The following is a 23,119-nucleotide window of genomic DNA, read 5'->3' on the forward strand; positions in this document are numbered from 1 at the left end:
AACCCCAGAGAGAACTCTCAGGGCTCAGTTGCCTGAGAGCAACACTGCGATTCAGATGATGGAGAATCTTCTCATTCCTCTGAAAAGCCTTATTGCCACATGGCTGAGCCCCAGCCCCAATACCTTTGCGATGGATATGATCCTCGCCTTTGTGGGTGGAGTGGGGCTCTTCCTTTTGTTACTGCCCTGGCTCCAGGATGAACCAACCTTACGGCCATCATCATTGAGGAAAACTAGAAAGATCAGAAAGGTAAGAAACTCTCAGCCCAGAGCCAGCAGAGAATGATTCTCTCTCCTTTTACCACAGTTTCCACTTTTCTGAGTCAAGTAGACAGACTGGTGAGAGGGAAAACTCAGAAAAGAACACAATATCCTTCCTGTGGGACAGGCAGGGCAGGACAGGGGAAGTGGGCACCAGGACATCTGTCTGACAATCTCAGATCTCTGGGTGGTTTGCTGCCCAGAGTAAAGGAGAACACAGTAACTCAGTGGATGAGGACTGGATTCCTGAGAGTTGGGGATCTTTGGGGAGGGCCAGGCCCTGAGCACTGGTTCATTGTCCCAGTCTCATGGCAGGTGTCTTAGGGCCCAGCCTTTGCTCTGTGCTGGGCTGAATCAAGGGCTGTGCTGAGGGCCTGAGTCCAGCCCCATCCTGGGCTACAGCTGCCTCTGGTCTCTAGCAGGTGAGGTGCACCTGTAGAAGTGAGTTCTTATAGGGGATCTCATGTTAGAAAGTTGCTGTGTTTCTACGAGAAGGACAGAAAAAAAATTGTAATTTTAAAAATGAGTAAAAGGAAAGAAAAAACACAGCTTCCTTAATTCATTGTTGAGTAGCATAATATTCATGAATACTGAATGTCTGCAGCTTGACTGAGAGAGGAGAATCCAACCTGGGCCTCTCACTATTTTCCTTCTTTCTCAGCATCCAGTGCTGATGAGGTGGAAGAGCAGGAGGAAGAGGACAGCTGCTCTTCTAGGTAAGGCTCTGCCTTTCAGTCCTGCAGTCCCAGAATTAACGTGACCTTGCTTATCCCTCAGGGGCCAACACCAGGGCTCCAAGGTTGTCAGCTGCAGAGCCCTGAGAGGGGGGCTCCAGGAATGGGAGTCAGCAGGGGGGATGCTTCTCAGGCTCCCTGCTCAGAATGAAGCTGAGCTGGGATGAAGAAGGGTTTTGTCCAGTAGGGGGCAGTGCAGGCAGCAGAGGAGCAGTACAGCCTGGATTTGGAAATGGGACCTCCAAGTGCAAACTGAGGCCCAGCTGTTAAAATTGGCAGAGGCTGATTCCTTTGTGAGGTGACCCCATCCATCCAGCACAGCATAGTTGTGGGGACCGTGGATGTTGAAGGATGTGGAAGCATTTTGTACTGATAAAGCACTGTCCATCTGTGTACTATGTAACCACTGTCAGCCAGGGCCAGAGGGCATTGGACACCAATGCTTGGGCTCTGCAGTCAGACCTCCAATGGTGTCCTCTAAGGGGACATTCTCTTCAGCCTCCTGTAAAATCCTAATCCCTTCCTTACCCTTCATCCTTTATAACTCAGTTTCCCACTTCCCACCTTTTGCAGACTACCAGATTTACTGGAAGTTGGATAAAAAGCTAATTTCCCTTATGAAAAGGTAAAGAACTTTGTCCTTTCTTCTTTCCTTCTAAAACCTGTGATGTCACAAAGCAGAATTGGTCTAACCCGGTGGTGGTGGGGGGGAGATCCTGGGAGTGGGGGATGTTAAGACCCTGGGGTGAGGAGTAGCAGGAAAACTATAGACTTGGGGTATGGGGTGGTGGAGGGGCCAGGGCCCAACTGAGCTCACCCCAGCCCCCAGCTACAGTTACAACTCCTATTTATTACAGATTGCAGAGGCTGTTACTTGGCCTAGGACGCTCTCAACAGCCTGTATACCTACACCACTCTGCTGATGTGTGTACAAGAACATCTGTCACAGCCCCTCAGCTAGATGAGGAGAAAGCAGACCCTGCTGCTCTAGCCCTGGTAGAGGCGGCCCCCTCTGCTCTCATTCTGCACCTTCCTCCTCCGGCCTCCTTTCCATCACTAGGCCCATCAGCAACCTCCTCCGATTTTGTGTGTTCACCCACATCCCTTACCAACTCTCAAACCTTGGAGCCCCTGCTTCCCCTGGGAAGACATTCACCCTGGCCACTTGCACGTTCCCTTTCCCTACCATGTCCCCCAGATCCTGCCACAACCTCACAACCCTGGTGGGACCCAAAAGAGAAGCAGCTCGGTCCTCAGCAATTCTCAGGTCCCCAGATCCTGGGGGTCTACTTTTGGCAGAAATGGACCCAGCTTTTCTGGGGTCTGCCCTCTCTGCAGAGTGAATCCGTAACAGCTGCTGCCAGGATCTCTCAGAGCCCTCCCACTCCACACCTTCCCACCTTCTTATTCAACAGAACCTCACCTGTTTGCCCAGTTCACACGCAGGATCCAATGTCCCTGCTGCTTTCCCTGGGCCAGGATCCATCCTGTCTGGAGCCCCGATCCCCACCCCAATCCCAGCCCCCAGCTCTGGGTCAGGCCCAGACTTGGACCCACCCCCAATCCTCCTCCCCCGTCCTGTTAGCACCTTCTCTGCCCCTCAGTAGGGGCTGTGGAGCATCCCGTTCTACATCCCATAGCCCACAGTCACTCATCGCAGATGAAATGCAACCCTCAGGAAGGCCCTTGTCGAAGAAACACCTAGAACACGGGCGGACTGTTCCCTCAGCAGTCCGAAGCCCTCAGGAGGGTTACTGTCCCTCCACTCCCAACCTTTGCCAAGGCAAGGGTGCTGCTACCACTCTTCATGAGAGTTTTTCAATCAGCTCTGAGGACTGGGAAAAACTAGAGCAACACATTCGAAAGTGGCACATTCATCACCAGTGGAACCCGCCCTGCAGGATCCAGGAGTCTCCAGAACTCACACAGCCTCAGTGTGACTTAGCTCATTCACCTCAGGTAAAGGACAAACCTGGGCTCTCACAGTCATCCGTGTCTACAGATGAATGCAGCAAGGATGTGCAGAAGATGAAGTTCCAGCTAGTGAGGGACTCAGGCAAGAATTTGGGGCATATTCTATGCAAGGTACCCAAAGATCTCTCCAGAGACCTAGGAAGCTCCCCAGTGAAGGTTCTGGAGACAATCTCTGAGGAGTCAGAGAGAAACCTGATGTGGCCCATGGACAGTGACACAAGAAATGACTCATCCGGAAGCAGAGATAAGACATCTCTAGTAGGCATGCTGAAAGCACATTTGGATGTGAAGATGGGGCAGATCCACGAGGGGCTGATCCCTCTGAGAGTGCGCCGGTCCTGGCTCGCTGTCAATGCTGTCATTTCCACATCTCACACCCACAAGGAAACCAGAAATCCAGCATCCTCCAGGGGTCAGGAAACCTGTGTGAGCACCATCCAGTTTTTCTCCAATCCACACACTCAGCAGGACCTGGAGATGCAGAATACAAGGTGTAGGGTGAGGCACAGGTGGGGCCTCCCCCTCAAGCTCCTCAAGGTGGTAAATGCCTTTAAGTCTACGAAGGCTGCGCCCTCACCCTTTCCACAGTGTGCCCATCCCTCCTCCTCTGGGCGTGTGTCCTGGGCCGACTTGACAGCGGAGGATGAGGCCAAATTCCTGGGAAAACCACCTCAGGGATGTCCGGGAGAGGAGGCGACAGTCAGGCAGTCTGTCTGCGCACTGGGCAGTCTCCTTGTCTCCTCTATTTCATGGAAGGAGACTGAGAGGGCCCTAGCAGGGATCCCTCTTGGTGATGGCTTGGGGTCCTCAGAGGCCCCCCTCACTAGACAGGACAGTGCGAGGCCTTCACAGCAACTCACATCCAGCCTCATGGACAGAACCCATGAGAGCAGGACCACCCAAAGGGTTGGCAGAGGCAGCCCAGAAGTCCCCTTGCTTCCTGGAATATGTGTCACCCAAGAGGCAGGAGAGCCAAGCCTTTGGGCAGACACTGGATACAAGTTTCAGCACGGAGTGGAGGTCACATCAGTGAGCCATTGTCAAGCCTGTGTCTCAGGTGCCAACCTTCCAGACTGTCCCACTGACTCTCTCTGTGCTTCACACTGTTTGCCGTCTCCAGAGTCCCAGTGCCATCACAACAGCATGCCTCTAGGGGACATGCTAGCTTCACAGCTGTTAGGTGACCTAATGGCAGACAGAGGGAGCAACCTGGGGCAGCAGAAGCCCCAGATCCCGAAACATCAGCACTCACTGACGAGCCAAAGCAAGACGTCTGTCCCTGCTGACAAGCATGAGGTTGGGAGGAGCCCCAGCTCAGGAAAACATGAAGACAAGTTGGGAGACTTGGGGACCTGTGAGCCCAGCCAGGATGGGGGAATAGAAGACACCTCAGAGAGTAAATGCCTTCAGCTCCCACAAAAGAAACCAGTCCCCTCAGAAGGCTATAGAAGCACGAACAAATTACCATGGTGCATTTTACCTAAGAAAGAAATTAAAGGGCAGGAAGACACCCAGAAAAATGGCAAGCCTGCACCCGCCAAGGCCCAGAGTCAGAGACCAGCCAAAAACAGACCTCGCGTGGACCACAACACTGATGAGGCTGAGCAGCTCAAGACAGCAGTTGCACAGAGGCTAGAAGCCAAAATGATGCTTCAGCATGAACTTTGTGCCTTGAAGTTCAATCAGCACAAAGAGGAAGAAGGTCACACCCCAGTCTCCCAGGTTTCCTGCTCCTCAGAGCACGGGAGAAAGCCAAGACATGCAGCCACCCCCAAGTGCCACAGCTGTCCTACCAGGGAGAGGCACCTCTGTGGCCAAGAGTCCTTGAAAACTAGACAGCTCAACAGTGAGCAGCAGGGCCAGGGGGATGCCCACCCCTCCTTCCCCATCAAGGCTGTGTCCCCAGACAGCCCCTCCCAGTGTGGCCCAACAGTGTCCAGGGCACCAGGCCAACGACATTACTGTCCAAGGCATGGTTTTCAGAGAGGTGTCTTGACTGGACAACAGGGAAATTTCTCTCCAGGCTGTCTTAGTAAGAAAACATATGTCCAAGAAAAAAATAATCTATATAGAGGAAAATGATTTTTCTCATGTTATGCATCCAGGATATTTACTGTAATCCAAAACATTGATGTTTCCTCTAAGAGAAATGGCTTCTGTCTGCTCTGTGCTTGGTGTGGGCTCTGGTGTCTAGAAGGGAGCAGTGTGGAGGTGACAGGGGGTTGGGTATAAGCCCACCTTCATCCTTATTTCCTTCATTGATCCTTGCTTCCGTCATTACAGGAACAAAAACTCTAAAAACAAGCTGGGGAAAACCAGTAACAATCCTCCAACCCCAGGATCTGGTTCAACCCATCTTTCCACTGCTCCCTGCTCCCCAACTTTATGGCAGCAGTAGGACCAGGGACACAGAGACATTTTAAGCTGAAAATTCCCCCACAGGTTCCACAAGGGTCAGAGCCACCTAGCTCTGCTGGTCCCAAAATAGGTGGCAGTTTGCAGGTGAGGACGCTGGGCCCTGAGTTCAGAAGTGGGAGAAATCATGCCCTTGATCTCCCGGTGGGGGACAGATGATGTCCACCCTTGGGAAGCCCCTCCTCTCCCTGGCAAAGGCCTGGATGGAGAGGGCCCTTCTGGGTTCAGCTGAGATGGAAAGTTCAGAGTCCCCATCCCAGGGCCTTGGCCCTCCTCACACTAGAGCAGCAGTGAGGACAGAAAATCCAGCTGGGGGTGAGGTGGGGGGCTGGGGGGGTGGTGGCTGGTAGTGGTCAGGGGGCCCTCCTCATGGGTGAACAAATGGTCCTGCTCACAGCTCATTTATCCTGGTGCATCTTGCAACTCCGGTTAGTGGTTCTGGGTGGAGGCACCAGGGCTGTGCCAGTATAGTAACTCATGGACAGGCACTGGGAACAGGGAGATGTGGAATGAGAATTGAAAATGCTGGAGCCAGGCAGGAAGCAGAGGGGCACAAGGATGGTGAAGGGGATGGGGCACTCCCAAGGTTCCACTGTCATCCACCAGCAGACAGGAGGTGACATTAGGGGCCAAGTGGCTCACCCTGGCCCTGCCACAGGGCCCTACCTGCTCCAGATCCCACACCCAGAGAAGCCACCTTCAGCTCTCACACAGAGGGCCAGATTTGAGAGGGAGCAGAGCATGTTAGAAAAGATCAATTTCTTATCAATACATTGGGTAACTTGTATATGCTCTCCTCTTGCAGAAAGGATAAACTGACAATGGTGGAGAAGATAGGACAAGGGAACCTGAGATGTGACTCAAAGTCTGGTGACCCGTACATGTGTATGCAGCCCCAAGGCTGTCCCTAGAGGAGAGGAGGGACTCAGAAGGGTCCAGAGCCTGCCCTGGGGTCACACAGCAAGTCTTGCCTGGCTCCCAGCCCTTGCTTAGCTGGGAGCCCACAGGGGAAGAGGCGGTCACACAGGGTTTGTGCCACAAGGAGGCTGGAAGTGACCTGTCCAAATCCCTGGGGGCCGGGCCAGTCCAGGAGGAGAGCACTCAGTTTCTAGCATATGTTTCTTTTCCAGTGGGCCCTGGTCCTCATGGAAAAGCAGAGGGGCTCAAGTGGCAGGGAGAGGAGCAGCCCCTTCTCCAGAAAGCATTTCCGGTGGTGTGTGGCCCACTGGGCAGCCACAGGCACAGCCCGGGGGCCTCAATCCTGGGGCACAGCATCCTACACCAAGTGAAGATTATCCAGACAAGGGGAACAGGGACAGAGACCCTCCCCCGGAGAGTCCTCTTGGTCAGCACAGAGACCTCCCAGTCAGTCAGCACACAGAGACCCCACTCCCCAGAGACCCCACAGATTCTTCAGGTTGTTCTCAATCATTGCAGAAACCTCACAGAGAACCCCCAGACTCCTCCCACAGACATGTTGCAGAGCCCTCCCACAGACACCATGGTTACACTTTCCACAGAGACCTAACTCAGCCCTTGGTAGAGACTCCCACAGAGCTTGAGCAGAGACATCACATTGCTTAATAGAGCTCAAAAGCAGGAACCTCTGTCAGAGACCTCACGGGACACAGCCTTCCCACTGCCCCACGAGCCCACACCTTCCACAGAGCCTGCACACGGACTTCTCACAGGGATCTGTGCTGCCCCACAGGCCATCACACAGAAACCCAGTGCAGAGCTTTCACAAGGGGCTTCCCTCAGAGACCTGACAGAGATGGCTCCCACACAGACACCGCAACAGAGCCCATACAGAGCTCTCCCACCCCACAGAGTCCTCCTGTGGAGACCTCACACAGAAGCTCCCAGGAGACTCCACAGAGATCACAAGGAAACTCTGTAGTCCCCACAGAGACCTCACCTGGGGTTGTCTCCAGAAATAGGGCACAGAGACCTTACACAGACCCGTCACATATCCTTTTTAGAACCCTGAGCAGCTACTCTTTGACAGGTCCTTCCCAGGGGAGGTGGAACCACTGAGCAAACTGGCAGCATAGGTGGGATCCCCATGGGTTTTGCCCTTGAGAACCTCAAGACACCCAGGCATTGTCAGCATCACACTACTGCAGACAGCTAAATTAGAACATATTATGAGACAGTTGGTGATATATGTGCACCCATGTTCATAGCAGCACAATTTATAGTAGCCAAAACTTGGAAGCAGCCCAGTTGCCCATCAACTGGAGACTGGATAAAGAAAATGTGGGTTTTTAACAAAATGGAGTACTACTCAGCCATAAAAAATGAGAAACTAGAAACATTTACAGCTAAATGGATGCACACTGAGGCGATACTCTTAAGTGAAATAAATAGGACACACATGCGTAAATACTGAATAGTTTCTCTAGTGTGAGAAACTGAAAGTGTAAATAAGGACTAAAAGGTATAATAGATAATGTGAAATAGGAAGAAAAGGGGCAAAGGGGAAGGGGAAGTTGGAGGGGTAAGGGAAAGGAAAGTAGGAAATGGAATCAATATGAGAAAATGAAAAAAATGGAAACAAAGTCTCTGCAAATAGGAATGAACGGGTTGGAGGGAGGGCAGGGGAAGGGTGAAAAAATAAGAACCAAGAGAGATCATGTAAAGGTGCAAATTTCCAATGATGAATGTAACTGTAATGTGTACCTAAAATGTACCAATAAAATTAAGAAAAAATAAAAAGACAGTTGGGCAGGGCTGGGCCCTCAGCATAGAAAACAACTGAGGCACATTCACTAAAGGTTAACATTAAAAAGAGAGAAACTACTACCCCCACATACTTCCCAAAGAGATGAAGAGCAGGGATTGATATTCTAAATAGACATCAATCACCTTAATTGGGGACCAAAACATCCCTAGTTAGTCCATTCCTTCCAGATAATCCACGTACTCTTACCAGGTGAGTAGCTTCCCCCTCATCCTCAGTTAATCAATATTACCTGGGTGACTGTACTTGTAATCTTATTGGTTGATCATGGTTTCATCCCACCTCATTCCTACCTTGTGATTTTCCATTGGATCTTACAATTTTGTCCCACTTTGTACCCACCTCACCTCGTGGCTTTGCCCCATAAAGAACCTTTGAGAAGTGGAGTGGGTGGGCAACTCACTTTCCAGTCCCCCTTCTATCTCTTAAACAAAAGCTATCTTTCTCTCAATAAGTTTTTCCTACTCTTAACCTCCATTGTTCCTAGAATTCATTCTTTGATTTTAGAGAACATGAACTCAAATTTTGGATATCCAGCAGGTAGACAGTTATAATATTTCCCTTATTTGGATTACTTGGTCCTCTATATCAACACTAGATGGGATTCTCTGCCAGGGGAGATGCTCACAATGTGTTTTACATTTTCTAATTCCTTTGCCTCGGAATAAAAGAATTATAGGTTCTATGTGTAGACCTCCAAAACCCTTTCTTTCACAGGTTTTCATGAGCTACAACTCTGACTCACCATGAGAGAACCATACAGCAGGATAACTGCTTGTAGCATGAGTGCAGTAAATCTTCTAAGTGTTTTCTAGAGCCTGGCTTTGGTGAGCCAGCATACTAGGCATAGGGTCAGTAACGCAGTAACTTTACTCTCGGGACAGTTACAATGCACTGCCAGAAACAGGCATGCAGACTTATACCATAATTCTAGCACTCTAGAAGGTGAGGCAGGAGAATCACAAATTGGAGTCCAGCCAGGGCAATATATGAACTTAGTGAGACTCTGTCTCAAAATAAAAAATAAAAAGGCATGAGAATGTATCTTAGAAGGTCCTGGGTTCAATTCCCAGTGCTACACACAAAAAAGAGGAAAAAACCCAAATACCATGCTGCTAGGAAGCTCAAAAAAGGGAAGACATAAGGTTTCCCCTCAGAGAAGCCAGGGAATGCTCTATCTTACAGCTCTGTAGATCAGACACCTTACAGAGCTCTTCTGGGCTAAAATCCATGAGTCAATCAAACCATGTTCCTTTTTTTTGGAGACTTTAGGGATGAATCTCCATCTTTACATTTTCTGCCCGCTCATGGCCACTTCTATCTTCAAAATAATCACACCACTTTTCCTTCTGTTTTTTCACATCTTCTCTTCCACTTTTTTTTTTTTTTGATAGTATCTTGCTATTTTGCCCAGGCTGGTTTTAAATTTTTGTGATTAAACAGTGTGCCCACCAGGATAATTCAATATAATCCTATTTTAAAGTCAGCCAATCAGCAACCTATCTGCAACCTTAATCTTCCTTTCCCATTTAAGGCAACATATTCACAGATTCTGGGGATCAGGACTTGGGCAACTTGGATGAGTCACTCTTCTGCCTCAGAGCATGTTTTGAGTTGGTGTGAAGATGACTGACAGTGCTTTGGTAGGTGCTCCAGGATAGGCAGGGTGCTATAAATGCAAAATTGGGGGCACTGGGAGCTGTGGCACGTCAACCTAGAAGCCTCCTCTGTGCTGGGAGTGGTGGTAGGTTGGCCCAGAAGCCTCCTACTCTGAACTGGGAGCTGGAGCACATCCACCGGAAACCTCCTCCTCCACACCAGGAGCCATAGCTCAGCAGAGAGACCTTGTCCAGCATGGACAAGGCCTGCAAGCAAAGTACAGGGGAGCAGCTCCTGATACATTTGGCCTGTTAATATCAGCACCACTGTCTAGCAAGCATTGCACAGTCGTTTTGAGACCGTTCTGGCAAGCCACGTGCAGTGCTGTCTGCCCCATCGCATCCTCAACGTCAACATCACTGACATGCTGCACGAGGTCGTGCAGTAATTCTGTACGCCCATTCACAGCCAACCAGTGTATTGCTGTAAGGCCTTCATTATTACAAATGTTGACATCAGCACCGTATTCTAATAATTTACTCATGCATTTCTTCTGTCCATTTCTAGCTGCCAAATGAAGGGGTGTACAGCCTGAAATATCTTGATAGGATTTGCTCCTTTCTTTTACAGCAGAACCAAGCATTCTACTGATCCACAATTTGCTGTAATGTGAAGTAAGCTTCTTTTCACACATCCAAATGCATAACTGACATCAAATTTTGAATTTGATAGTATTTCAGAAACAGACCTGTGTTGATCAGCCATAACCATTGGCATTAATGTATGAACAGCAGTTTGATTATCCTCGGGCAACTCCACGGTGCGCTCACGGCTGAGCGAACGCGTGAAGCTGTTCAACTGCTCCATCACTCTCTCCATCCTCAGCGCGCCCTCCGCAATCCCCTCGCGCGATCCCCTCGCTCGCACCTTGGCCTCCGCGCCCCACGCCCAACGCTCTACATCCCGCCCCAGGCCCGGAGGCGGGCTCAGGAGCTGGCTCCCCCCCCCCCCCCCCGCAAGGCTACACCAGGCTGCGTCCTCTGGGCACAGCGCCCGGCGGCCTCGGGACATACCACTAGAGATCTGGACACCCACGGCCGCCGACCCCACTCGCGCCTTTCCTTCTGCGGCCACCGCTTCCCTCCTGGGCTCCGAAATAAGATCCTTTCATGACAAAGAGCACCTTAGGAACTTCATGAATACCAAACCAATACTCAAAAATTTTAGACAATATCCTAGGAAAAGACAACGAGGATCACAACCCCAGGAAGCCCAGCAGAATGAATCCACCAGGCATGACAAGAAATTAAATGCAAATGGGGAGAATCCAACAAAAAGAAAAAGTCATGAAAATGATAAGTTAATATGTATCAGTTATAACCGTCAATGTTAAATGGTCTCAATTCACCATTCAAAAGAAATCGACTGGCAGAATGGGTCAAGAAGCAAGATCCAAAAATATGCTGCATACAAGAAACACGCTTACTTCAAAAAGAAACTCATAGACTGAAAGTTCAAGGGTAGAAAACAATACTCCATGCAAAAGGAACAGCCCAAAAAGCAGAAGTAGCTATCCTTTTTGCAGATCAAGTGAATTTCAAACCAACATTGATTAAGAGAGACAAAGAAGGATACTACATCCTTGTAAAGGGAACAATCCAAGAGGAAGAGATGAGAATCATAAACATATATGCATCAAACACTAGTGCGGCCAACTATATAAAACAAATACTAATGGACGTGAAAAATCAAATAAGCACTAATACAGTAATAGTGGGGGGACGTCAAAACCCCACTGTACAGAGATCAACTAGACAAAAAATAAGCAATGAAATACTAGAACTCAATCAAACTCTTGAACAAATGAACTTAACAGATGTTTATAGAGTGTTCCACCCCACAAAATCAGAATACACATTCTTTTCAGCTCCACATGGGTCCTTCTCCAAAATAGAGCACATACTCACTCATAGAAATGTTTAAGTAAGTGCAAAGGAACTGAAGTTATCCCCTCTATATTATCAGACCATAGTGTGATGAAATTAGAGATCAATAGCAAAACCAACCACAGGAATTTCATAAACACATGGAAATTGAACAACACACTTCTGAATAACCAAGGGGTCACAGAGGAAATTAAAGAAGAAATCAGACAGTTCCTACAATTAAATGACAATGACAATATAATATATTGGAATCTATGGGACACAATGAAAGCAGTCTTATGAGGGAAATTCATAGCAGTGAATACTTATATTAGGAAAACAGAGTGAGCCCAATTAAACAACCTGATGCTGAACCTCAAGCTTCTAGAAAAAGAAGAGCAGGACAAACCCAAAGCTCATACAAGGGAGGAAATTATAAAGATCAGAGGAGAAATCAATGCAATGGAGACTAAGAGAATGATATAAAAAAAATCAATGGAGCCAATGGCTGGTTCTTTGAAAGAATAAACAAAATTGACAAAGCCTTAGCCAACCTTATCAGGAAAAGGAAAGAAAAGGCCCAAAGCCATGCAATTAGGAATGAAAAGGATGAAATTATAATGGACCCAACAGAAATCCAGAGGATCATCAATACCTACTTTGAGAAACTATACGCCCATAAGATGGAAAACACATAAGAAATGGATAGATTCCTAGATGTGTATGAATTACCAAAGCTGAACGAAGAAGAACTAAAAATTCTAAACAGCCCAATATCAATCAATGAAATTGAAAACATAATTAAAAACTTACCTACTAAGAAAAATCCAGGTCCTGATGGCTTCACTGCTGAATTCTACAAGACATTTACTGCCACTACTGTTTAAACTCTTCAGTGAAATTGAACGGGAAGCAATACTCCTGAATTCATTCCTGGAAGCAAGCATCACCTTGATTCCCAAAGCAGAGAATGACCAAACTGAAAAAAAGAACTATAGGCCAATCTCACTAATGAACATAGATGCAAAAATCATTAATAAGGTACTGACAAATAGAAAGCAGAACATCATCAAGAGGATCATAAACCTTGACAAGTGGGATTCATCACAAGGATGCAAGGATGGTTCAACATACACAAATCAATAAATGTAATACACTATATCAATAGAGCCAAGGACAAAAATTACATGATCATCTCAATAGATGCAGAAAAAGCATTTGACAAAATCCAACAAGCATTTATGATAAATACCCTACAAAAAATTGAAATAGGCAGTCTGTACCTCAATCTGATAAAAGCCATCTATGAAAAATCAACAGCCAATATCATATTAAATGGTCAAAAACTGAAATCTCTCACACTAAAATCAGGAACAAGCCTAGGTAGGATATCCACTATCAACCATCCCTGTTCAATATAGTTTTGGAAACACTAGCCACGGCAATTAGACAAGAGAAAGAAATAAAAGCAATAAAGAAGTCAAATTGTCATTATTTGTAGATGACATGATACTCTATATAGAAGACCCCAAGAACTCCACAAAAAGTCTTCTAGGCCTAATAACCAAATTCAGTAAAGTAGCTGGATACAGAGTCAACATACAAAAATCGGTAGCTTTCCTCTACATGAACAACAGACTCACTGAGAGAGAAACAGGATAAACAATTCCTTTCACAATAGCATCCAAGAAACTGAAATACCTAGGAATCAACCTAACAAAAGAAATCAAAGACCTCTTCTCTGAAAACTATAGCACTCTGAAAAGAGAGATTGAAGATGATATCAGAAAATGGAAAAACATTCCTTGCTCCTGGGTAGGAAGAATCAACAGTGAAAATGGCCATACTTCCAAAACTGCTATGTAGATTCAATGCAATCCCAATTGAAATTCCAGCACCATACTTCATGGACCTTGAGAAAACAATTGAAAAGTTCATTTGGAACAAGAAGAGACCTAGAATAGCAAAAGCAATTCTAGGCAACAGAGACATGGCAGGGGGTATCACAACCCCCAACCTGCAACTATACTACAAAGCTACTGTGATAAAAACAGCATGGTACTGGCAAAGAAACAGACCTGAGGACCAGTGGAACAGATTAGAAGATGCAGAAACAACTCCAGATACACTCAGTCATCTCATCTTTGATAAAGGAGCCAAACACCCTCACTGGAGGAAAGATAGCTTCTTTAATAAATGGTTCTGGAAAAATTGGGTTTCAACTTGCCAAAGATTAAAACTAGACCTATATCTGTCACTATGCACTAAACTAAAATCAAAATGGATTGAAGATCTAAATATTAAAACAGAAATCCTGAATTGGCTGGAAGAGGGGTTGGGTCAAACTCTTGAAGACATTGGTGTAGGAAAAGATTTTATGAACAAAACCTCAGTTGCCCATGAACTAGCTCAAAAAATCAACAAGTGGGATCTCTTCTTATTAAAATGCTTCTGCACAGCATAGAAACCACCAACAGTGTTAAGAGACAACCCACAATATGGCAAAAAATTTTCACCTGCTGTTCCTCAGACAAAGATCTACTATCTAGAATCTATAAAGAACTTAAAAAAATTAGACCTCCCAAATTTAAAGACCCAATCCGAAAATGGGCATCTGAAATGAACAGACATTTCTCAGACAAAGAAGTATAAAGAGCAAATAAACATATGAAAAAATGTTCGACATCACATGCAAATGAAAACAACTCTGAGATTCAACCTCACCCCAAAAAGAATGGCTGCTATCATGAAATCAACCAATAACAAATGCTGGCAGGGATGTGGGGAAACAGGAACACTGCTCCAATACTGGTGGGAGTACTGACTGCTGCTACCACTGTGGAAATCAGTATGGAGATATCTCAAAGAAGTAGGACTGGAAGTCCCATTTGACCCAGCCATTCCCTTGCTGGGTATCTTCCCCAAAGAATTGAAAGAATTGTACCACAGTGATATACGTGCACCCATGTTCATAGTAGCACAGTTTGTAATAGCTAAATCTTGGAAGCAGCCCAATTGCCCATCAACTGGAAACTGGAGAATGAAAATGTATTTTTTTAATAAAACGGAGTACTATCAGCCCTAAAAAATGAGAAATTAGAGACATTTATAGCTAAGTGGATGCACATTGAGGCGATACTCTTAAGTGAAATAAATGATACACATGTGTAAATACTGAATAGACTTAAAGTTATAATAGATACTGTGAAATAGGGAGAAAGGTGCAAAGAGGAAGGGGAAGTGGGAGGGGTAGGGGAAAGGAGAATGGAATGGAATTAATATGAGAAAATGAAAAAATGGAAATTTTGGAAAAAATGGAATTTCTTTGTAAACAGGGAGGGATGGAGGGGTTAAAGGGAGGGCAGGGGAATGGGGAAAAAGTAAGAACCAAGAGAGATTATGTAAAGGTACAAATTTCCAATGATGAATGTCATTATATTGTATACCTAAAGTGTACCAATGAAATTAATTTTAAAAAAAAACTGTGACTTGGGCCAGCAACCAGATTTTCCTGCCCAGCTTCTCCATCTGAATAACCAGAGTACTGAATCTCATCTCAAAAGCCATATCATTTTATTTCCCCTGTTCTCCTGCTCCCTAGTAGATGTAGGCCAAGTGTGCTAAGACAGAGTGGGCCTCGTAGAAACAATTAAGACAAAATGCCTTGGGAAAGCCAACGAAGCTGGCCAAGTATCTCTAGAGGGCTCAAATTTGTCCCTCCCAAAGCTCTGTCCATATCCTAACCCTTGCAAGTAATGAATGTGACCTTATCTGGGATAAGAGTCTTTGCAGATGTAATTAAGAATCTCAAGATAAGTTCACCTTGAATTATTTGGATGGGCCCTAAATCCAATGACAAATGTCCTTGTAAAAGACAGAAAAAGAGAAGACAGAGTGGAGGGCAAAGTGAAGATAGAGGTAGAGATTGGAGTGATGTGGCCACAAGCCAAGGGATTCCTGGAGCCACCAGAAGCTGAAAGACAGAAGAAAGAATTCTCCCATAGAGCCTTTGGAAGGACTGCAGCCTGCTGGCGACTCAATTTCAGATTTCTAAACTCCAGAACTAAGAGAGAACAAATTTCCATCATTTTAAGCCACTCGGTTTGTGACAATTGTTTATGGTGCCCTAGGAACTAATACAGGGCTAGTGTGCTTCTCCTTTTTTTACTCCCCAGGGACCAGAGGCACAGGCTGTCCTCAGGCTGCACGGGGCTGTGCCAGGCAGATTGCCACATCTCTTCTCCACGGATTCCAGTATCAGCTCAGGAAGACCTGGCACAGGAGCTTTCCTGAGAGCTACTGTGCTTTTGGGTGTGTATGAGTTGCTACACCAGGGACAGGCAGTTCACTTTCCTGGCTTCACTGTGTATTTCACCTGCTCATGGTAGCATGGGAATCTACACGCCAGAATTCAAGTCTGTGTTGCTTGGAGGAGTGACTGCTCCACATGTAAAACTTTGGGAAGGTTTGAGGAGTTGAAGTTTTCTGGGCAAGGATTATTGTGAGTCATTGACTGATTTCTGCAGAAGGCAGAAGAAAAGAAAAAAAAAAGGACAACGAAAGGGATGCTTGTCCTATTGTCTTCACCTGAATCTTCTTGGCCACCTACCAAGGGCTTCTGGGCATATGTTTGCGGGGGGATCAAATGGAGATGGTGTGTGGGCGGATACAGGCCAGACTGTGAGGGAAGATTCCAGCAGGTGACCCACCTTTCTAAGAGCTGTCAGTTACTCCCACACTATCCTATGATTCTCCAGCTTGCAGTGCCTTCGTGAAAAGAGAGACTGAGAGATGACCTGGCTGGGGCATGTGTACTCCACAGCTCCCACCCCAGGTGTGGAGCACTGACACAGCACTTGCCCATACGACAGGCCCAGGAGGGGGGTGAGAGCCTCAACAGGGCTTTCAAGGATCTCTGTGACCCATCTCAGGCTCATCTTTGATGCTTACTTCAAAGTAAGCCCCTCAGCTTTGCTGACTAGCTCCCTCTGCTCATCCTTGCTTGCCTGTTCATCTGACCAAGGCTCTACCTTAGTCATCCCTGCTTTGGGGAAGTCCTTAGGATCTACACTGGGCTATTTGTATCTTGGTGGGCATTAAGGCACTGTGACATTGCTCCATCAGAGCATCTGTTTCACTAAATTGTGGATTTTTTTTTTCCTACCTGCCATTACCTCCCACATAAGCTCTGTGGAGGACAGGCAGCATGTATGCTTTTGTCTCTTTTTTGCCTTATGTATCTATGATCATGCACATGCATATTAATACAGTCTCAGGCATTACATGTGCATGAGAGTAAAAAGTAAATATCTCCCTCCCCTTAACTGTACCATCACTCAATATCCCAAAAGATAACATCTAAAAACAGTTTGTCTCTTTCTAGGTCCACATCTTTCCATTCACAAACATGTGTACATACATTCCATCCCTCCATCTACCCATCCATTCATCCGTCCATCCATCTACTCATCTATCTATTCACTTTATGATTTTCTACATTTTGTTTTTTTTTTCACCTTCAATATTATATCTTGGAGATCTTTTAATCTCAATGCACAGTGATCTACATAATTTCATAGTGTCTCACTCACTGTTGGATTGACAAGCTATTTCACTGTGATGAGCCAGACATTCATTTGTATGTACCAGTGCACAAAGGCTAAGTATTTCTTTTGGACAGATACAGTTGTTGAGCTACCTCTTTAACCACTCTGATCACTTCCCTCCTCTATCTTTGCCTCTTTATCTGCAACTTTCTCATATTTGCTTCTGTCTTAGGGGCATTTTCCTCTTATTTTGAGCTGTAGTTTCTGCTAGACTATAGGTTTATTTTTCTACAGATTTGGGGTCTTTGTATATTTCAGAAATTCCTTGAATCTCTGGTCAGTCTCTTGTGTTTTCCAGTTCTGTTATGAACTCACAGAACACATACTTCTTGTGAAGATTCTTGGGCTTTAGAGCTGGGTTGTGACAACTACTCTATATCCCATGCCAACCATCAGTACTTGACAACTGCTATTAGGAAAAAGTATCGAGAGATAATTTTTGCTTTTGGAAGTGACCAGCATTAGATCAAGGACAAATGTTCCCTTAAAGGAAATGGTTTTATTCCAGTTCTTGTGTTTGCGGATCATCCTTCCATTAACACTAACAAGTAGTTGCAAGATAACTGCCTCTGTGGGCATAAAAGTGGGATTGGTTTGAGGGAAAACATTTGGATCCTTAATTTCAATGTAAGTTCAATAAAAAGGCTATTCCTCCTTGTTCTTAAAGGCCTTGAAGCCAGACAGCAACAAGAGAATTTAATTTGAAAGTAAGTTGGGTCACCTGCTAATGGAAGTCAATTTGATGACCTGTGTCCTATAAAAGGCTAGTTTGGTGTACATGTCAGACCCCTCAGCTGCTTTTAAAATGTCCTTTAGAAACTGACACCTCTTAGGTTTAAAGGTATACATAACTGTTCACGGGACAGCATCAAACTGTTAATGGGACATGCTTGCAAACAAGCACACGGCCAGAACTCTCGGCTTCCATGTGCTGACTTCTGCCCGAGACGCCCAGAGACACCCTTGCAACCCGGCTCCTATTTACTGAACCCAAGCAGTCCCCCCTCTCCAGCCTGCACCGTTCCCTGCTCCTGCTGACAGGTGCTGCAGATGTGAGGCCTGCTGGGCCTCCCTCGGCAGCCATCTGTCAGCGAGGCCTTTGCTCCTCCAGGCAACAGGCGTGTTGATAAGAATACACTTTCTGCAGTTGACAGACTTTGCTATTCAAAACACTGTTAAAAAAATGGCTATAGGAATTTAATTAGCAACTTTCATTAAGAGATTAGATGAGAAGAACAAAGAGAAACCGAGGGAAAGTCTTCCTAATAAAACCGGAGAAGCTGTAGAATTATTCATAGCCTAACAAAGGAAATGGAGAATCTGCTCTGTGAATTGTAAGAGGTGACAGATACATTCGGATGCTTTCTCAGGGCCTGGCTGGGCTCTGATTAATGAGGCCCCATGTAAAGGGCAGACTTGAGAGAGCACCTCTTACCTGCTTTGGTGGTAGCAGGTGTGGCTGCGAGCAGTGCAACAGTGGAGCAGACCCCGGCGCCTTTCAGGGTGGCTGTGTGGCTGCTGAGGTTCCCGCCAGTGGACTTGGCTCAGAGTTCAGGGACTGTCCCTGCACGGGTCCTCTGCTTCTCGCTATGCCATGGCTTCCAGTTGCTGCCGTTAGTCCTCTGATCACTGCTCTTGTGTGTGTGCTGGGTCAGTGGAGCTGAGAGAGTACAGATGGGCCAGAACAATCCTATTCCTTTTCCTGAGAAAATGAATCACACATTATTCCAGTGATTTGGCAGTATCATTGTTTTGTGTATGTCTTAGTCTGCTTTGTGTTGCCATGAAAGAATACCACAGACTGCACAATTTATAAAGAAATTTATTTCTTATAGTGTAGAGGCTGGGAAGTCCAATGTCAAGGTGTGCCTTGCGGGGTCATCCTGTAGCAGAACTCCAGAGGGTGAAAGGGAGGGCAAGAGGAGAGGGAATGGACTTCTTCTTCCTCAGGAAATTACTCCAGGGACAACCACTCCACTCCCACAGTCACAGCATGAATCCATACATTGGGGCAGAGCCTTTAGCCTAATTCACCTTTTAAAGGACCTACCTTTCAACACGTTGCGTTGAGGATTAAGTTTCTGACACATAAACCAAGGGAGACACAGTCCAGCTGTAGCAGTGTGTCTTTGGGGAGGGCAGGGCAGACATTCAGCCCTTATATATGTTCAAGGTCATTTTGTCTATAGCCTCTCAGTTTGACTAACAAAAGAAATGGTTGGTTCAAGATCCTATGGCGAAGACCCAAGCATGAATTCTTGCTTCCTTAATGCTAATGCTCTTCCTAAAAAATGCATAGTAAAGAAACCAAGCAAAGAAACAGGCTAAGGAGAATTACATTCTGGGAAGCAGGCTTTGATGAATAATACTACCAATCATTTCTTGCCAGTAACCACTCCATCAAATGAAACCTTTTCCAGGTCCCAGAGATAGAGATGGTTTCTGTGTTGTGAAATGTCTTCAGATTTTGATCTTACTAAAAAGCTGATAAATAGATTCACATGGGAATCACATAGGAATGCCATATAAGATAGTATTGATGAAAACAACTAGCTCATTATGCTTAATTTTAATCGACATAACCTCAGATATAGTAAGCTATCTTTATACCTTTCAGAGAAAGTCCTGGTATCCACAAGATATTCAAAAATATAAAAGGATTTAGGGCTGGGGATACAAACTCAATGGAAGAGCACTTGCTTAACATGCTTGAGGCCCTGGTTTCAATCCCCAATACAGTAAAAGAAATTGTATAAATTTAGGTTTGCAATAAAACCAACCTATGCTGTGAGTCTATCAGATGGATGAGAATGTGTGTATATAGATGCACACGCATGCTTGAGCATGCACACGAATATGTGTAGTAAAGTTAAAATGAAATTCTTGTGAGATTAACTATCCTTAACTCCAAAGTCAAAATTAGGTGACAAAAATGTATTAATTGACAATTGAGTCATAACCTACATACTGAGAATGCAAGATATCTTTGTAAGAGATTCCAGTTATTAAAAGGTTAATTAATTTTTTATTTCCAAGAAAAAATAAAGCTAATTCAAGATAATGAGATAGATGGATGGATTTAAGGAGAAAAAAGAGCTAGAAAATTGCTAATGGCTTGTCAAGAAAGCCAAAGGAAATTATCATCGTTGTCTTTTGTTCTTGTGACCTCAAAGCCATTTCTTATAGTTGTTAGTGTAAAATGAACGAAGTCAGAGCATGTGTGATTTCTACAGTTGCTAAATACAGCTGGTTCTACTTCATGTGGATCAGAATTTCTGCTCTCAAGCCTACGTAGGTTGACAGTGCCGCCCAGGATCCCTCACAGGAGCTGGACTTCCTCTTGAGTGTTGTAAGGCCGGGCATCCACCTGCTCCCCTTTCTTCATCTTCTCCAAGTACAGTCACTTAAGACTCACAGCTTATCAGTCTTTATAACTAAGATGGAGAATCACTGATCTATTTTTCCACAAAACAAGAGGGCTAAAAAAGCCACTGGCTATAAACATTATTTCCTGTATAATTGTTGGTAGAAAGACCCCTCTCCACAAAGTTCTCTCTCCACCTGTTCCACTCCAGGAAAAATGTCAAATGTAAAAGTTACCTCTCCCTGAATCTTCTTCTTTAGTCCAACTTCAGAGGTGAACACATTTCTACCTCTCCTATGTGTACCTGGGAAACAAAGGGGTTTGGGGGTCCCTATTGGCGTTTTAAGTGGCCCTGCTCATCTTGGGATTTCTTGGGTTATCAGCCAGGGTTAGCTCCTTGAGTTCTGTGCCATAATTTCATGACACCCTTTCAGCCCTCAGCCCCAAACATTGGAGATACAAAAGAAAAATAAAAAGAAAAGAAAAGACAGATAACAAATGTTGCCCTCAGAGAGTTTACGTTACAGTAGAGAGACAGGCAATAAACAAGAGAAGTGAATGCCAGGGAGTTTTCATCAGCAGAGAGGAAAAGAGCCCGAATTCCTTTGGATGTGGTCACCTAGGTAGGGTAAGGGTACTTCCTTGTGGCTCATGAAGGAGACTTTAGAAAGTTATCCCCATCTCTGGCTTGTATGTATCAGGGGTCCTTGAGAGGAATGGATACCAAGCGCATCCAATACTCCTTTATAGAGGGACCCTGTGATTTTTTTTCACCAACAAAGAAAAGCTTGCAGAGTTAAGACCGAACCTACAGTCAGTTCAAGGAATGTGTTCATGAAAATTAAATACCTTCTTAGATTTTTTTTTTAACCAGCATGAAACAGAAAATCTTGGAATGAGGAAGCATCCTTGGCTCTTGATCTTGAGAAGTCAGAGGTGACCAAAGCTATTTGGGGATAGAGAAAGTTATCTGATCTTCAGGGAACAGTCAGCCTGCTGTCCTCAAGATTACCCTCAGAGGGACAAGGCTGTCCCTCCATCCTGCAGTATCTCGTTTAAACTTATGTTTAAATAGCTATACTTAAATGATAAGGCACTAGCCTTTCACCTCCAGGATCCTAACTGGATTCAAACTCTAGTCTTCCAGGAAATGAGTTTGGTCGTCTAAGCTGAGCCTCGTAGACAAAAGTCCTTATCTCCAAACTCCAAGCATAATTCAGCCCATCATGGCAGGACTGGAAGTCTGCTCTTGGGAAAGAAACAGAATGAGCTGGGGTGGAAAGTAAATTACCGAAGTAGTTAAGTCAATCCTGAATTCAAATCCCAACTATTGAAATGATAGTTCTTTTCGGTTAGGGAGGCAAAAGTGCTTTTAAGCACCACGCCTTTCTAGCTGCATCCCAAAAGGGGGAAAAAGTCACGTAGAAGAGTTAAGCCTCCAAAAATGAGGTCAAAGCTGCAAAGAAGCATAAGCTTGAGCACCTTAATAAATTTAAATTTTCTTTGAATAGTTTCCTTATCTACCCCCGAAGAATACCACATGTCTTTGCCCATATATGCTGCAAGCACCAACTGCTACTTTCATCTCTGATATACTTGAAGATGTCTAAACACACTGGGAAAATATCATGTGCAAAGATTGTGTGTTCTCAAGCAAATTTGGTAAATTTAGAATAACACAACCACTGTTGTCCCCAAACACTGCAAAGATAAAAATAGAATAGAGCCAAAAGGGGCTACAGAAGACCTGGTCTTGGGTTTACTCTGCTCGACTTAGAGACATAATTATAATTAAGGAGCTTGTATGACGTAGCCTATTGGGGAGAAATATGCTATTGAGGAATACTTTGACTACGGCGAATTGTTGCTTTCCAGGTATTCAGAATCAGGCATTATTTCCCCTCCTTTTGGCCTGCCCCCGCCCTTCCACATTCCATTTATCAAGTTAGCATTTTGCTCACAGTAAAACGGATGACAGTTTCATTACAGAATGGCATCACTTGTCAAACTTTGAATTACTGATCATAAAAATATCTGTTCTGCTTTGAAGGATTGTTGGAGGACTTCCATTTTTATATTTATATATGTATTTTTATCAGCGGGACTGTTTAGTGCAACATGCACGAGGAGAGAGCAGAGGGGAGGGAAAAAGAAATCAAACCAGGCTGAGGAGCCCAGGGTTTGCTGTGTCCTACCCATACAAACAAGCTTCTATCACAGCTCGAGACAGCAGAAATAAAAGAGAGCTTTTTGGCTCACAGCTATAAAAAAAATTATCATAGTGATGAAGTTCCTCAGCCATCAACAGAGCTGTGATAACGCTGTTTGATGATGATTTTCCCATGAATGTTAAACAGCCGCCACTGCGGAGGCAAAGGGGCTTATCTGCACCTAATGCTGATCTCTAATTCCTGCCCTTCTTGAACCATCCATTTTCTAACAGCATTAACTGGCAAATTTACATCCCATCTTAATGCTGCTAAAGAGGACAGGAGATG

General features: G+C 45.3%; 1 protein-coding gene and 1 long non-coding RNA gene across 3 annotated transcripts in view; one reads left to right on the top strand and one right to left on the bottom strand.

Moving 5' to 3' along the window:
- Positions 1–5,093, top strand: LOC101710381 (spermatogenesis-associated protein 31A6-like). Its single transcript, XM_021253345.2, has 4 exons — positions 1–250; positions 923–977; positions 1,569–1,620; positions 1,853–5,093. Exons 1-4 carry the CDS (start codon positions 56–58, stop codon positions 5,049–5,051), a joined length of 3,501 nt encoding a protein of 1,166 aa, XP_021109004.1. The 5' UTR covers positions 1–55; the 3' UTR covers positions 5,052–5,093.
- The window catches only part of LOC106008862 (uncharacterized), a 25,918-nt gene continuing 6,057 nt past the window's right edge, over positions 3,259–23,119 (bottom strand). For both annotated transcript variants that reach the window (XR_001183042.3, XR_002392677.2), the window contains exons 4-5: positions 18,693–18,959; positions 3,259–3,440 (exon numbers count right to left, since the gene is read on the bottom strand). This is a non-coding gene — a long non-coding RNA (uncharacterized LOC106008862). The remainder of the gene's footprint in view (positions 3,441–18,692; positions 18,960–23,119) is intronic.

Source organism: Heterocephalus glaber, unplaced genomic scaffold (genome assembly GCF_053883595.1).
Source record: "Heterocephalus glaber isolate CG9 unplaced genomic scaffold, H.glaber_assembly_v1.0 deba00001497, whole genome shotgun sequence".
Taxonomy (NCBI): domain Eukaryota; kingdom Metazoa; phylum Chordata; class Mammalia; order Rodentia; family Bathyergidae; genus Heterocephalus; species Heterocephalus glaber.

Bases quoted from the DNA above. Each gene is read 5' to 3' on its own strand.
- LOC101710381 (XM_021253345.2), top strand. From the start codon at position 56: ATGATGGAGAATCTTCTCATTCCTCTGAAAAGCCTTATTGCCACATGG. The intron at 251-922 runs GTAAGAAACTCT...CTTCTTTCTCAG, and splicing joins AAACTAGAAAGATCAGAAAG to CATCCAGTGCTGATGAGGTG. The intron at 1,621-1,852 runs GTAAAGAACTTT...TATTTATTACAG, and splicing joins CTAATTTCCCTTATGAAAAG to ATTGCAGAGGCTGTTACTTG.